Genomic DNA, 17,457 nt, shown 5'->3' with positions numbered 1-17,457 from the left:
TGTGTCTCAACTCTAACCTCAGTGTGCCATTTTTCCCATTTCTCATACCAGCCATGCCATGACCTTTCTGAGTGAGAGTGCCCATTGGCGAATAGGGACAAGTCTGTGTTCTAGGAATTGGATTAAAACTCATGAACCCAGTTCACAATGGAGTCTTGTTGCAAATAGCTGGAGGAGACTTCATCCTTCCTGTCTTGGTTGGATCTGAACCCAAATTTTGGGGTAAAGGGATTTACTGCACCAGCTAAATGACTGATAGGAGATCCTTGTTGTCTCTCCATGTGCTAGATTTACACCCAGAGGTTAAAGAATACCCACTGGGTGATCAACCTCTGCTTCTGTTTAGGATATTTTGTGGTGAGTTTGCTCACTTTTGCTACTATAAAAAAAGATCAATAATAGCTATCCTCCTTCTGTCTGTTGGTTCCACTTCCTGTGGATATAGTAGTATAGTAGTTACTTACTGCAAAATTAATTCAGACAACAGGAGTTCAAGTGCCACCATGGCAATTTGAATTCAGTTTAAAAAGACCTGGAAATAAAGAATTTGGTATTAGTGACTTTGGTGTTTTAAAGCCTGTCTGGTTTCTTTAAAGTAGGAGACCTCCCTTCCTTACCCAGCCTGTTGTCCACCACTATAGTTGATTCTTAACAAGTTCTCTGAAGTGGCCTAGCAAGCCGCGCAGTTATATCAAACTGCTACCTAGTTCAAGTAGAAAGCCAAACGTTGCCTTCTGAAGGTAATAAACGTTGGCCTTGCTAGCAACACCTACAGCATGAAAATGAGTTAAAGAAATCGGCACAATCCAGTTGGATGCCTGGACGTGCCCAAGAAACTGTGCTGATACTGTCCAAATGTAAAGTCTTCTTACCATTAGAGGAAACTTTGATTCTTTCATAAAATGTCTAACTTAAGTTATAGAGGTTAAAACAGCATGATCCATAACTTTTGGGTCATCGAGGTCAAAGGACAGTTCCAGACTTGGGTTCAGAAGTCAAAGGGCAGTGCAATCCAATGACTATGCAAGCTAATTTTAGATTCTAATATATCATTGATAGTGTACATACTCAGCAACACTAGTAACTGTCTGTGTCTCTGTTTCTGGTCAGTGCCCCCTAACACACTGAATATCATTGGGAATCATCCAAAGCGTAAGACTCTTGTTGCCCCAGAAATTAACATCTCCCTGGATCAGAGCGAGGGCTCCATCTTGTCAGATGATTACCTGGATACACCTGACGACCTCGACATTAATGTAGATGATCTGGAGACTCCGGACGAGACAGACTCCCTGGAATATTTAGGAAATGGAAATGAGTTGGAATGGGAAGGTAATTCTGAAAAATGTATTTGGCTTTCAGTTTTCTCCCCTCTGACCCAGAAGGGGACTATTGCTAGACTGCCTCTTCCTCAGTTACAGGTTCCTCTGGGACCTCACCCAAGTGGCCATTCATTATAATATGAGCCAAGCCAGGTTTACAATGGTCAATAATGTCCAAGCTGATGAATTAAGAGGTACAGTGCCAGAGCATTGAGGCATCAACTGTAAGATTGGAGTTCATTTCCAATTTCTATCACGATTGGTGAAAAGAGAGCGAGTATTACCCATATTCACTGTGCTGCTTGGTTGTCCCTTCTGGTTGGTCAATATTGTTTATGACTGTGGAGCTTGCTCTGTAGTGGGCCATCTTTTCCTATTGGATATTCACTTCAGAATGAATAAAATGGGTTCCCTCTACAAAGAACAACACTGAGTATAACGGTTAATCTGCAAGGCTCCACTGCTGGCACAGAGCTCTCTGGACACAGGAGTGAGTAGCAGACTTTAAGATTACAGTCTCAATTTTCTGACCAGTGCTCATCGCTAACAAGGCTCCATGTTAGCAAGACAGCCTTGCAAACTGACCTCTGTCAAATAAATGTACAGATAATGTCTATGAAATGTGAACAGAGCTCACAAGCTGTGACATAGTACAACTGTCTCCTGTGGATATGGCAACTACCCATTTAGTATTGGTGCAAGTATTCAGTGTTGTCATTGTAAGTGTAATGGTGGGTGTATGAATCTTTTTTACTGTGTCCAGATGAACTGTGAAAACTATACAGTTTTGGATCCTTACCTTACAAACATGGAATGCGTCTGGAGAAAGCATTTTAAGCTGTACAACACTAGGATGGAGCATTGATGGCTACAAGTCTGTTATCTGAGAGAACAACTTGAGGGAATAATTTCAAATGATCACACAAGAATTAGAATGAACACTATTGAAGTTTGATTTTTCTTGAATTTTGAGATGACAGCGCTTATTAAATCCAACGCAGATGATCTTCACCATTCAGCATATTCTTTATGACACCATGATGCTCATGTTGAGTCCAATAACACATTATGTTATAACAACACTGTATCTGTTAGCAATCAAGTATGATGGAGTATGTGTGACAGCAAATAAGTGTGACATTTGCAGGAAGTGTGTGCCATATGCATGGCTTGTAAAATCTACCAATATCTTCCCATAAATCTGACATTCACACTTCCTGCCTCCACAGATTGACTTCCTGCAGCCATGTTTTTGTCACATTTTTGTGACAACTACTTCCCATTATAATTTTTTACATCCACATTTATAATGGGAATTGCCTCTGTAAACATATAACTTATGAGCTTAAATTCACTGAAAGTATTCAAAAGGGAGCAGGGCAAGTTCCTGAACATGGCAAACATATCCACATATCTATATGCTAGATGGCTTATTGGGTATTCTGTCTACCAGCATTTCTCAAATAATTTGAAAAGCAAGGGAACAAATTTCAACAGCTTAATTAGAAAGGTAAAAAGTTAGAAAATTTATGACAAGACAGAAGCCATTTAGCCCAATGTGTCTGTGTCAACTAAAAAATATAATCCAGTCTAATCCTACTTTCCAGCTCTTTGTCCATAGCAGTGTAGCGTACGACACTTCAAGTGTATATTCAAGTATTTTTTAAATGTGTTGAGGGCTTCTGCCTCTACCACCCTTTTAAGCTGTGAGTTCCAGAACCCACCCCTACACCCTTTGGTGTAAAAGTTCTCAACTCTCCCTTAATCCTTCTAAGAATTACTTTAATTCTGTGTCCGCTCGTTATTGACCTCTCTGCTAAGGGAAGTAAGTCCTTTCTATCCACCTTATTGAGGCCCCTCATAATTTTGTACACCCTAATTAAATGACTTCTCAGCCTCCTCTGTTCCAAAGAATTAAGCCCAGCCCATTCAAGCTTTCCTCATGGCTAAAATTCACCATTTTTGGCGATATTTTTATAAATCGCTCCGTATATCCCAACCCGCTTGCACCCTCCCTCCCCACCCGTTGATATAAAAAATATATTTAGTGCTATTCAAGAAAGTCATGGCTGAGTTATGTCTGTGTGGGATAGAGTAAGAATAAGCATGTGCCAAATGCATACATGTTGTATAGCCTTTGTTTTGTGTAAACTTCAGAATAATTATTAAAGTGAGAGAGATAGGGAGATAGAGGAGGAAGTGTGAGAGAGCACGGGCTGAACTTTCCTCCATTATTCCCATCCAAAACTGGGAGCCAGGAATTAATTGGACAAGAAGGTGTGCTATATGCCCTTTCCATGCCCACTGCATATGAATGACAAGGAGGCAGACCTGGTAAACTGCCCCATTTTTATCTCTGTCAACCCCAAGGAGGAAAGTGGTGAGCTATGTGTTAATGATTGTAAGTTGTCCAACTCTACATGGAGGGAGTAGGTCCATAATGGCCTCCTCTTCGTATATATGAGCCCCAGTTACCAAGCTCTGCAGGCTTTGGTCTTAGCTGGAGCTTAAATAAAATGTTGAAGTCCTCTTCGGGGCTGTTCTGCCCTCTTCAACATTCTCACTGTCTTTTCAGGTGTGGTAGCAACAGTCCCACTGTAGAATTCTCTACCACTGCAGTGGGCTCCCTTTTGTTGGGTGGGCTGGGAGTATATGGTACTATATCAAATGACCCCTAACTCAAGAAAATGGAGTCACAGCAGAGTCACAGCGGTTGCCTACAGCTACCTCACTAAAGAAAGGAGAATCCAGCCAAGGGTGTCTTTGTTTTCCAGTTTTCAAAAATATAAACATTCTAAAGCTGACAACTTGGCTTGGCTGAGTGAGGGAGGAAGAGGGATAAAAGAAGAATCAAAAGGGAGAACAGGGAGTCAAAAGAGGGCGGTTGAAAGGAAGAGAAAGTTGAGAAAGAATTTGGGATTGAGAGAAGTGGCAGTAACTTTAGGATTGAGAGAGAACAAGAGGGTTTAAGGAACATGGGTTTAGGAATCTGAGTAATTTGCTCTTGGTCCCTGTGGTTTAGCTGAGTCACAGAATAGGGATATAATACCAGTTATTGATTGGGGCCATTGCCTCATCTGTCTATGGATACATTACAGTGCATTTTTATGCATGTATTTGCCTTTTTTGCTTGTCACATCTACATGGTGTCTCATAGGTTGATTCAGTGCTTTGAAACTCTTCTCTCTTATCTCATTGGCATCACTCATTTAATATATACATAGATGGTTTTTAAAATGTCTGAAAATTGTAAAAACATTTTGTGTTTTTACTGATGACTCTCCAATGACTTAGTGGTACATTTTCTGTCCAATAGGGCACTGGGTTACATGGACCGATACTTGGCCTGTGCTGAGTTAGATGTTCTCAGCTGGACTGAGAGTATGCAGATGCTACAATTGGTGTCTATGGACAAGCAAATCACCCAGTGTTGCCACACCAGATGGCTCTTTTGCCTATTTTGCCTCCTATAACTCCTTTTGCAAAGCGCATGCAAATTGTCAGCTGGAGGCATAATTGGGCTCAACTACAATAATTCTGATGAAAGGTCATCTCACCCTTAAATGTTAACTCTGTTTCACTCCACAGATAAAGCCTGACTAGCTAAGTATTCCCAGCACTTTTTTTGTTTTTATTTCAGATTTCCAGCATCTGCAGTATTTTGCTTTTGGGCTCAGCTACAAGCTGCCCATACTTTCCACTGTCATTTCCCACTGTCCAGTTGGGTGAGATATCAAGCTCAATAGCCCAAGAAAAGTTTGTACTTTCAGGAAGGATGGGTGAAAAATTAGAGGAATAAAACCTTGATCTAATGGACTTGATCGTATCTTATTTGAAATGGGCCAATTAAGAACATTCACAAGGGGTCCACTACCTGTCTTCCAGATGATACTCCTGTTGCGAGTGCGAAAAACTCACCCAGTGCAAAAGGGGGCTCTTTTGAAGACTGTGCAGGTGAAGATGGGGAATCTACCAATGGGAGGCTGTGGAGGACAATCATCATCGGAGAGCAAGAACACAGGATTGACATGAAAATCATCAGGCCATATATGAGAGTGGTGACACATGGAGGTAGGGATGGTCAACCAGGCTAATGTTCTGCCAAAACAGGATTTGCAATTTTCAAAAAGGTGACAAGAGTTATTTTCCAATACCTCTTGGATAAATAAAGTTAGAAATTAGCTATTTAAAATGAACTTGTCAGATGGGTAACCTGGTGGCACACAGTAGTGCTCGGATGATTTGCACTATAACATGATGAACTGTGTAACTGAATGGATAAACTCCCACAATGAAAAATTGGAAGAAAGACTTTAGGAACATAACAAAACATAGAATGAGAAAAAACTATTCAGATCATCACTCATTCCATCCACAGCCTACATACAGTCTAACGTGAATTCTACAACACCCAGTTAATCTCCTTCCACAGTCAATGTACAATTTAACTCAACCCACTCCATTTAATTTCTTAGAATTGGTACAAATACTCCCTGGTTCCTAAAGATATTTAAGAAATCCATCAAGAATATTCATCTATCCTCATACCTTCATTATTCAGCCCTGGACTGTGCCCTCCACAGACATTTTCTTCCACTCTATTTCTCTCTCTCTCTCTCTCTTCTCTCTCTATCTATCTTTCTCTTTCTTCCTTCCTTCCACACCACCCTCCCATCCCCTATCCTCCCTGCTCCCGCAATTGTGACCAATGGAACATTTAATTACATTAATATCTACCTGTTCCTTTAACCTCCAGTCCCATACTCAACCAGGTATTTACCCAGTTCTTTTTAATTAGCTTTTAGTGAGGCTGCCTGCAACGTACTCCAAGGCTAAGCCATGAGAGGGAAATTATTTGTCCAGCTCTTTTGGAAAATTTTAAAACTGTGTCTTCTAGTCCTCTGCTCACAATGCCAGCCAAATAACTTACTTCCAACTCTGCCTCCCTTCATTCTAAAAACTCAGATCCCTCTCAGTAGTTGATCCAATGAAAACAGGCTTAGTTCTGCAAAGTTGCTGGCCTTTTGCAGCCAGTTGTGCCTATTGTAACTACAATATTCACAATACTTTAACTCCTACTGTTTGAAGCTTGTCATCATGCAGAAGTAAAATGGTTCTCTTCCTCATAGGTTATTACGGTGAAGGACTGAATGCGATCATTGTATTTGCTGCGTGTTACCTACCTGACAGCGGTTGTGCAGATTATACGTACATCATGGAAAACCTCTTCCTGTAAGTGCCCAATCCAGTTCTTATTCACCATCCCTTCCTGTTAGAGTCACTTGTTTCTGAATTACCTTCTAGTTGTCAAGGCTGGGAAGCAGTAAGAGTTCAGTCCTTTAATTCAGTTGTGCACCTTTTTAACGTTGATAAACAGAAGTGAAAGGTTAGGGTCCAAAATGCAGTACAACATTAAGGAGCGAAGATAAACTAAATCAAGATGAGACCAGGCTTGGTTTTCAGAAGCCTGTCAATGTAGAGTGAAGGGTATGGTAAGAGGCGTAAGGAGTTCAATAACTTTGAGACCCTGTAGAGTGAAGGGTATGGTAAGAGATGTAAGGAGTTCAATAACTTTGAGACCCTGTAGAGTGAAGGGTATGGTTAGAGATGTAAGGAGTTCCATAACTTTGAGACCCTGTAGAGTGAAGGGTATGGTAAGAGATGTAAGGAGTTCCATAACTTTGAGACCTTGGTAAAGAATAATCTAGAGTAGGAGACAGTAACAATTCCGGGAGAAGCAAGTGTGTGTAGGATGGAGTACTTGGAGTTTAGAATTGAACAAATGAGGAAAACTCATAATTGCACTGACCATAGTTGTATCAAAAGAATATAAAATTGTTATAATCCCCATGTAAGGTTACCACTGGAAAAGCCTGATCCCAAGTTGGAACCCAGCTTGATAGATCCTAACTTATTTGTTTATTTAGATATGTGGAGAGAGGCTACTGAACAGAGTCACCGGAGTCAACTAATGAACTTTTAACAAAAGCATAAAACAAGAAAAACAAGAAAGATGAAATATGTTACAATGCTCCTTCTCCTACACCTATACTTTTACAGATATATACAAATTTGTAACGATAATACAAGTTACAAAAGCTGTCTTTTACTCTAATGTCCACAATAAATATACAGTTTATGTAAACCTATGGCATACTGTGGTCAGACATTTCACACTCTGAAACCAAGTGACAGATGCCACCTTGACCAGATGCTATGGATCTTTCTTCAGCTTCCCCCAGACGCTTGTCACACCATGAGCCAATCAGTCTCAATGAACTCTGTCTTTCACACGAGGGTTTCCAATCTCCACTCTCTAAGAGCTCGTTTTGGAATCTTCTCCCAAACTGACGCTTTCTCTCAAATACCTTCCGCAAGGGTTCACTTCCAGGGTTTTAAACTTGCCTTTCGATGTTCCTCTCCCCTGGGTCTCCGCATGTATTCAAGCTTCCTTCCATGTACTGTCTCTCACCAACTCAGCTGTCAACAGTACACCACTGCTTCACATGCCCATAGCAAAGAGTTGCAGACCTTCAGTTCTCTCTTTGGACATTCTGGCCTCTTGCAAGCTGTTCTCGCTTTAAATCTGCTTTCTGCAGCTTTTGTCTCTTTAAATATGAAGCTTGGAGCCTCTCACTCTTAACTCCACTTAACAGGACCTTTTCCAGGTTCCTGTCCTTCCCTTTGACTAGAAGGTCTTCTTGGGACTTTCTCCTGTTCCACTCCCTGGATTTTAGAGTCTTTTCTTCAGCTTGGGACTGGCTATCTGCCCCTTTGCTCCAGTCTCTCCTGGCAGCTACTTTCAAAACCAACTGAACTCAAACAGCTTCCAAATCAAACTGCTGTCTCTAGTTTCTTCTGGGTGTGTCTGTGGGAGAGACCTGCCTCTCTGGACCCCTGTTGCTAGGCAACAGCCCAGTTTCTTTTGTTTGTTTAACTTAGCTTAGAGTCATAAAACTCTCATTAGAAATGCAGGCATCTTTTAAAGTGAAACTAAAACTCAATTTGACCTTTCTTGACACACAAATACAGAAATACAAATCAAACTTAAACTTTAAAGCTAAAACTCATTTCTAATACCCACAAATACAAATATAACTTACTTAAACTTCCTCTATTTCCTAACAAGTTTAAGACAAAAAGTGGATGCAGGAAACAAGGGAAGGATAGTATAAGTCAACTAGCTTTTCATAATGTTCCTGTTTCCCTGTACCTCATATTTATGGATTAGCTCAGAAACATGATTCCATACATAAATTTGAAATGTAGATTTCCTCTCTCCTGTCCAGTCAATGTTGAGTTTTGGATACATGCTGTTCGTCAGCTTTAAGATGCTGACTCCATCAATACATGGACTTTGCAGCAGGGTCACTGGATAGTCATCAGGAGCAGAAAGACGGGAAATATTTTTGCCACCCTCCCTATCACAAGCATTGGAGACATTTATTTTACTGTGATTCAGAACAAACCAGGGAACAACCTGGGGCTTTCAACACCAACAGCATGCAATTATATCGCACCTTTGCTAGAGGACAAATTGACACAAAGCTCTCCACAGAGCCATAATCAACAACATGGAGGTTGAGCCAAATGTGGCCACATGAAGAGTGACCAAAAATTCATTCGAAGAATTGGGTTTTAAGGAGAGTCTAAAGGAGATTAAGGTGGAGAGGCAAGGGAGTTTAAAAATATATATCCAGATTGTGGGGCCTAAATGGCTAAAGGCACAAGACCAGAGCCAGAAGATGGAAAGCTTTGTAGGAAACTGTATTAAATGTGAGGGTGAGAATTTTAAATTTGAGGCTTTGGGAACCAGGAGACCATGTAGGTCAGCAAGGATAGGGGTGATCAGTGAATGGGGCCTGGTGCAAGTCAGGATATGGGTAGCAAGGTTTTGGATGAGTTGAAGTCCATGGAGGGTAGACCAGGAGAGCTTTGGAATAGTCAAGTCTGAAGATGACAAAGGTGAGAGTTTTGACTGCAGGTGGGCTGGGGGAGGAGTAGACTCAGATGGTCCTTGTGAGTTAGAGAGTATGGGCTCAAAAGTTCTGCTTGTGGTTGGCTAGGATGATGAGGTTGTGAACTGTCGTTCAGACTGAGACCATTGCTAGGGAGAAAGAGGGAATTGGTGGCAAGAGCGCAGGGTTTATAGCAGGATTGAAGGTGATGACTTTAGTCTTCCCAATATTTAGCTAGACGAAATTGTGGTTTGTCCAAGATGGATGTTGAACAAATGGGCTTACAACTCAGGGGCAGGAGAGATGTTGAGAGAATTGGTGGAGGCAAAGAAACTTGATGCTGAAAGTATACATGTGGAATATGACCTCACACATGCAGATGACATCAACGAGGGACAGCATGTAGATCAGGAAGAGAAAGAACAAAGCACAGATTTGTGAGGGACTCCAAGGTAACAGTGCATGGGTGGGAAGAAAATACATTGCTGGAGATGTTCTGGCTATGATTGGGTAAGTCAAGCAAGGACAGAGGAGAGGCTTTGGAGGAGGATACTGTGTTTGACTGTCAAAGGCTGCAGAGAGAGCAAGAAGGATGGGGGTGGATAATACACCATGAATCCATTTGCAGAAAATGTCATTTATGACAATGGTGAAAGCCATCTCAGTGTTGTGTGGGGGCAGAATTCTCAATAGAGAAATTCAAATGGAGTTGGAGAAAAGATGGCACTAAATTGGGAGATGACATTATGTGCAAGTGAAGGGAGGTTGGAGAGGGAGTGGTAATTTGTAAGAACTAGGAGTGGGGTTATAATTAGTTTTAAAAAGGAGGTTGTCAGTACCTGAGGAGAGGAAACCTTTCTTTTAATATTATTTCATGATATGTGGGCATCACTGGAAAGGCCAGCATTTGCTGCCCATCCCTTAGTGCCCTTGAACTGAATGCCTTGCAAGGCCATTTCAGAGGGCAGTTAAGAATTAACCACATTGATGTGTGTCTGAAGTCACATGTAGGCCAGACTAGGTAAGGACAGCAGATTTTCTTCCCTAAAGGACATTAGTGATGGGTTTTTACAACAATCAATGATGATTGTCATGGTCACTATTACTGAAACTAGCTTTAATTCCAGATGTATTAATTAAATTTAAACTCCGCCAGATGCTATGTTGGGATTTGAACCTGTGTTGCCAGAGCATTAGCCTGAGCCTCTATTCCAGTGACATTACCACTGTGCCATGATTTCCCCATAAATACAGGAAGGAACTTGGGTGGTCAGCAGTTTAATGAGAATTGAGTCAAGGAAGCAGGGGGCGGGTGTCATGGATGAAATGAGCTTGGACAGGGCACAAGGGTAGATGGGAGAGAAACTGGAGAATGTCATGGCTTCAGGGCTAGAATGAAGAAAGCCTGTTGCAAGGTTTGGCTTGGTGGTCAAGAAGAATGTCAGAAGGCCGCAGAGGTAGCTGAACAAGTTCTTTGTTTGGCTCTGTATTTCTGTTGAGCCATCAGGAGATTCCTACTGTTTTAAGCTTGTTGCAAACAGATGACTCACTGCTGCAACTGTATTATGCAGGTTGAACATTAAACATTAATTCCAGTAATAATTACTACGGATCCCACTAACACGCTTATGGTTTCTCATCTTTTGTGATGAACATTTCCGATTGTAACTATACAGCTTTGCGAGGAGTGAGCAATAAGAGTGGAAAATGTGTCTTCAACATTCTGGACTTCAGAAGGGAGAGAAACCGGTGGTGCAGAGGGTGGGACATTGCCCTTTCTTCTAAGAGTTAAAATCCAGCCCAGGCAATTGGATAAGAATCTCTCGATTTCATCACTAATCGCTAATCTCATTCAGAGAGGCCACCCAATAGCTGATGATTGGGGTCTGAGATACGTGGCTGGACCAGGAGCTTTATTCTGTATCTGGATGTTGACACTGAGTCCTGAAGTCCATTCACCAGCACTAACATCATTCACTTAGATGAACACAAACATTGAAAAAAAGAGGCTAGGTGGGGTGATGCCAGCTACCTCTTGCTCATTATTGTGTATGTGAGAGAGAATAATTAGGACTTGAGTATGTTCCTTTGTGATCACCCCCCAACTCTCAGTCAAACAGCCTGGCATTAAGCACCATCTAGAATGACATATGAACAATTGATGCAGGAGAAAGCCGCCAGAGGACTGATGGCATCAGCGGAACCAGAAACTAACCAGAGAAAATAGAAAACAAAGGTAATTACTCCTATTCTGTCCATGTCGCTATGACCCAGTTGAATGTTGCAAGAGCGTAGAATTTGTGTAGAAGTTGATGATTTTAGGTTTCTCATTGTTTCGCTAGAGGAAATTGCGGTTCATGTTGTTGATGAATGTTGAACAAGTAGTCTTGACAACTCCAGGGCGGTAGAGATGTTGAGAGAATCGGTGGAGGGGAAGAAACTTGCTGATGACAACGTTTCTTTTATTCAGTCATGGGATGTGGATGTCGCTGGCTAGGCCACCATTTATGGCCCATCCCTAAATGCTTTTGAGAAGATGGTAATGAACTGCTTTCTTGAGCTGCAGTCCATATGGTATAGGTACACCCACAGTGCTGTTAGGGAGTGAGTTCCAGGATTTTGACTCAGCGACAGTGAAAGAATGGGGATATATTTCCAAGTCAGAATGGTGAGTGGCTTGGAGGGGATCTTCCAGGTGCTGATGTTCCCATCTGTCTGCTGCCCTAGATAGTAATAGTCATGGGTTTGGAAGGTGCTGTCCAAAGAGTTTTGGTGAGTTCCTGCAGTGCATCTTGTAAATGGTACACGCTGCTGCCACTGTGCATCATTGGTGGAGGGAGTGAATATTTGTGGATGGGGTACCAACCAAGAGGGCCTGGATGGTGTCAAACTTCTTGAGTGTCGTTGGAGCTGCACTCATCCAGGCAAGAGGTGAGTATTCCATCACACTCCTGACTTGTGCCTTGTAGATAGTGGACAGGCTTTGGGGAGTCAGGAAGTGAGTTACTCGCCGCAGGATTCCTAGCCTCTGAACTGTTCTTGTAGCCACAATATTTATATGGCTGGTCCAGTTCAGTCTCTGGTCAATGGTAACCCCCAGGATGCTGATGGTGAGGGATTCAGCCATGGTAATGCCATTGAATATCAAGGGATGACAATTAGATTGTCTCTTGTTGGAGATAGTCATTGCCCGGCACTTGCGTAATGTGAATGCGACCTGGCAGGTGTGATGCTTAACGTTTATGCTTTTTCTGTAAAAGGATATTTTAGTTAAAAACAAGTGTTATATAAAAAAACTGACAGTAGGGTGTGCTAAGTCCCGGATGTATTGCCCTCTGGTGTAGAATAAGAAATAAAGGAACCTTTTGGTTTTTTACATAGGAAGCTGGGGTTCAGAAGCAGATAGCTGTGTGTGTAGTCTTAATTGTTAAGAAGTGACGAACACTTCAAATGGCAATGAGGATGGGATCATCATTACTAGGGGTTTTGGAGGCTTTTGATCCAGCTACTATGGACTTTGTAGCTTATATCGAGCAAACGGAACAGTTTTTCATTGCGAATGAGCTTGAAGAGGAAAAGCAGGCCTCAATGTTACCTACAGTCATTGGAATGAAAAAAAATTCACTTTACTGAGAAATCTCATTGCTCCTGACAAGCCAGCAGATAAAAGCTTTAAAGAGCTCGTGGACATTTTGAAAAAGCACTTCAATCCCAGACCAGCAATTATTGCCGAGAGATTCAAGTTTCACCAAAGAGAACAGCATGAAAGTGAATCAGTCTCCCAGTTCCTAGTCGAGTTGAGAAAATTAGTGGAACATTGTGACTTTAAGGGCTACCTGGAAAAAGCATTGCATGGTCGCTTGGTTTGTGGACTAAGAAATGAAAGAATTCAGCGTAGATTGTTAGCAGAGCAAGAGTTGCCACTGAAGAAATCATTCGAGATTGTGCAAAGTATAGAAATAGCAGAAAAACAAGCTGGAGATTTGAAAGCGCATTCTAACAATGCCAAAGTTAAAATAGTAAAGTCAAGGTATACTCACTTCCAAACATGCTACCGCTGTAATGGAATAGGGCATAATTCAGAAGCCTGTAAGTGGAAAACCGCTGATTGTCGCTATTGTGGGAAAAAAGGACACATACAGCCTGCATGTAGATGAAAGGCTGATCGAAGTAAGGCCAAGAAAAGGACATCACGAGGAGTACACAGGCAAATTGTGCTTCAAAATAAACAGGCAGTTTAAAAAGACACATTACTTGGAAACAAAATACGTAAGTAATGCGAGTCCAGACAAGATAGAAAGTGAAACTAACAGCGACAATGAGGAGGAGTAATTGTATTGCATTCATTCTGATTTGAAACTAGATAAAGGTCTAAAAGTTGGCATTGCCTTAAATGGTAAAATGGTTGAAATGGAGGTTGATACGGAGCATCTGTTTCTATTGCCTCAGAGAAGGCATGGGAGAAAATGTTCAAGAAATGCCCATTAGACAAAAACCCTCCTCCAGCTCAGCACCTACACTGGTGAGCCTGTGAATATACTTGGAAAAATGTCCATTCAAGCTAAATATGGAGGTCAAATAGTAAGGTTGCCACATATTGTTGTGAAAGGGGATCATCCATCGCTTATGGGCAGGAGCTGGCGAAAAGAAATTTGACTGGACTGGAATAAAATAAATAAAGTGCATTGCAACCCCACGTTGCAGTCCTTGTTAGACAAGCATACTTATATCTTCAAAGAAGGTCTTTGAGTTATTAAAGACATTGAAGCCAAACTTGCTGTGAAGGCTGAAGCTCTTCCAAGGTTCTTCAAACCACTCAATGCAACAGAAAATTGAGCAGGAACTAGAATGACTTGAAAACTTTCAGATATTTGAGAAAGTTGATTATACAGAGTGGGCAGCTCCAATAGTCCCAGTAATGAAGGATGACGCATCTATCAGAACATGTGGTGACTATAAAATCACCATTAACTCTTTCCTGAAAGTGCATTAGTACCCGCTACCGAAAATTGAGGACCTGTTCGCTGCTCTGATTGGAGGTGAATTATTCACAAAGTTTGACCTATAGCAGGCATTTTTGCAAATGCAACTGAGTGAAGATTCCAGTAAGTTTACAATCATCAGCACACACAATGGTCTATATCAATACAAACAGCTACCATTCAGAAACACGTCATCACCAGACTTATTCCAGCAGGCCATGGACAAAATACTGCAGGGCCTCCTTGGTGTAATCTGCTTCCAAGACGACATGCTCATCACCGGGAAAAACCTCCCAACTCTTTTACAGGACCTTGGCAGGGTCCTGCGTAGACTGGAAAAATATGGCATCCACTGTAAGAAATCCAAATGCTCATTCCTGAAGCCCTCAGTGGAGTAACTGGGACATGTGATCGACGAAACTGGCCTCTCAACCTCACCCAGAAAGGTGGAGGCAGTGGTGAATGCAGCACAGTCCAAAAATGTTAAGGGGCTTCATTCGTTTTTGGGACTTGTGAATTACTACGGCAAGTTCATTTCCAGTTTGGCTACCAAGGCAGCACCACTGAATAATATGCTGAAGAACAATGCAAAATGAGATTGGTCACAAGCCTGTCAGGGAAGTTTCAAGGAACTCATTTCTGCTAAAGTCCTGGTACATTTCAATGAAAAGTTACCTGTGATGAATCTGGATGTGGTGTTGGACCTATCATCTGCTACACATTTCCTGATGGCAGTGAAAGGCCCATTGCATATGCCTCACTCACATTGTTCAAGGCAGAACAAAATTATGCTCAAATTGAGAAAGAAGCTCTTGGACTAATCTATTGAGTCAAGAAGTTCCACCAATATTTGTATGGGCGTAAATTCACATTAATTACAGACCACAAGCCTTTGACCTGGTTGTTTAGCCTCAAGTCACAACCCCCAACACCTGCTGCATGCCTACAAAGGTGGGCACTGATCTTATCTGCTTACCAGTATGAAATTACATTTACTCGACTGAGAATCGTGGAAATGCAGATGCACTTTCTAGACTTCTGTTACACCACAGCTCCACAATCCGAAGTGAAGTCACTGCTTTCAATGTGAACCAGATGGACGTGTTACCTGTTAAAGCGGATCAAATTCACTTGAAACACAGAGGGATGCTGTGCTCTCCAAAGTTTACTTGTACACACAGAAGGGTTGGTGTGTACCTCAAGAAGTGACTACTGAGCTTAAACCTTACTAGATGCGTAGATTTGAGTTGATTCCACAAGATGGTTGTTTGTTATGGGAAATCAGTTGTTAATCCTCCAAAATCCCAAACACAAGTGTTAGAAGAACTTCACCTCAGTCACATGGGAATTGTCAAAATGAAAGCATTAGCTCGTCTATATGTATGGTGGGCATACCTGGATAAAGATATCAAAGACATGGTCAGTGATTGCCTTCCACGCCAAGAAACGAAGTCCTCTCCTGCACCTGCCCTATTACATCCGCAGGCTTGGCCTGACCACCCTTGGCTGAGATTTCATGTGGACTTTGCTGGACCGCTTCTCGGACATATGTTCCTGACTGTGGTGGATGCCTGCATAAAGTGGCCTCATGTTATTCCCTTTAGGTCGACTACTTCAGCAAAGACCATTGATGCTCTCCGGATTGTGGTCACTGCTTTTGGATTGCTGGAGCGGATTGTGTCTGACAAATACACACAGTTCACATCATGTGAATTTCAAATATTCCTGAAAAACAATGGGATCAAGCAGATTCTTATCTTGCCTTACCTCCCATCCTCAAATGGTGAAGCAGAGCGCTTTGTCCAGACATTCAAAATGGCCAAGTTGAAAGGGAGGACGCAAAAAGATTGGAAGTTGAAGCTGAAGAACTTTTTTATGATGTATTGTAACATGCCACATTCAACAACAGGCATATCCCCTGCTGAGCTGATGTTGGGAAGACGACTGCATACTAGAATGGATTTGCTGTATTTGGATTTGAAAAGAAAGATTTGTTCATGGGATCTTAATCAGAAAAGGTCACATGAAACAAGTAAACCAGCTAGTGAGTTTAATCTGAATCAGTCCGTTTTGGTCCGAAATTACTGAGTGACATCAAAGTGGCTCCTGGGAAGAATCGTCAAGCGTCGAGGACCATAGATCCATGATGCTGAATCTTCCTGTGGAATCTGGAAGAGACACACTGACCAGATTAGAGAAGCCAAATTCAAGGAACCAAATTTCCAGGGATCTCTAGACACAGTGGAAGATTTCTGGGAAACATCTGCTCCAGTTGGTGAAACCTGAATTGATTCAACTGACAAACCTGTAGCACCTGTAGCTGAACAGAAACAAATGGAACAGCAGAACATTCCATTTCTAAGCAAACAAACTAAGATACTTAAGCCAACACTCCTCTCTAGACCAAAGCAAATCTGCAAACCACCTGATCGATTTGTTCCTGGCTAAAGAGGAGATGTGATGTTTGTGTTTAACATTTATGCTTTTTTGTAAAAGATCATATTTGTTAAAAACAAGTGTTATATAAAAAACCTGACAGTAGGGTGTGCTAAGTCCCAAATGTATTGCCCTCTGGTGTAGAATAAGGAATAAACGAACCTTCTGTTTTTTTTATATACAGGAAGCTCAGGTTCAGAAGCAGTTAGGTGTGTGTGTGTGTGTGTGTGTGTGTGTGTGTGTGTGTGTGTGTGTGTATTCTTAATTGTTAAGAAGTGACAAAACACTTCAGCAACCCAAGCCTGGATATTGTCCAGGTCTTGCTGCATTTGGACATGGACTGCTTCAGTTTCTGAGGAGTCTTGAATGGTGCTGAACATTGTGCAATCATCATTGAACATCCCCACTTCTGACCTTATGATGGAAAGAAGGTCATTGATGAAACAACTGAAGATGGTTGGGCCAAGGACACTACCTTGAGGAACTCCTGCGGTGATATCCTGGAACTGAGATGACTGACCTCCAACAACCACAACCATCTTCCTTTATACTAGGTATGACTCCAACAGCGGAGAGTTTTCCCCCGATTCCCATTGACTCCAGTTTTGCTAGAGCTCCTTGATGCCACACTCGGTCAAACGCTGCCTTGATGTCAAGGGCAGTCACTCTCACCTCACCTCAGGAGTTCAGCTGTTTTGTCCATGTTTGAACCAAGAGTGTAATGAGGTCAGGAGCTGAATGACCCTGACAGAACCCAGA

The 17,457-nt window shown here is 41.9% G+C and overlaps 1 protein-coding gene across 4 annotated transcripts in view; it reads left to right on the top strand.

Annotated features, from left to right (window-relative positions):
- atcaya (ATCAY kinesin light chain interacting caytaxin a) overlaps positions 1-17,457 on the top strand; it is a 48,890-nt gene that overhangs the window by 11,816 nt on the left and 19,617 nt on the right. For all 4 annotated transcript variants that reach the window (XM_041205366.1, XM_041205367.1, XM_041205368.1 and 1 more), the window contains 3 exons: positions 1,111-1,332; positions 5,208-5,393; positions 6,452-6,554. In XM_041205366.1, coding sequence (XP_041061300.1) covers positions 1,111-1,332; positions 5,208-5,393; positions 6,452-6,554 — 511 coding nt within the window. The remainder of the gene's footprint in view (positions 1-1,110; positions 1,333-5,207; positions 5,394-6,451; positions 6,555-17,457) is intronic.

This window comes from Carcharodon carcharias, chromosome 14, assembly GCF_017639515.1.
Source record: "Carcharodon carcharias isolate sCarCar2 chromosome 14, sCarCar2.pri, whole genome shotgun sequence".
Lineage (NCBI taxonomy): Eukaryota > Metazoa > Chordata > Chondrichthyes > Lamniformes > Lamnidae > Carcharodon > Carcharodon carcharias.
This window is presented reverse-complemented; position numbering and strand designations above follow the sequence as displayed.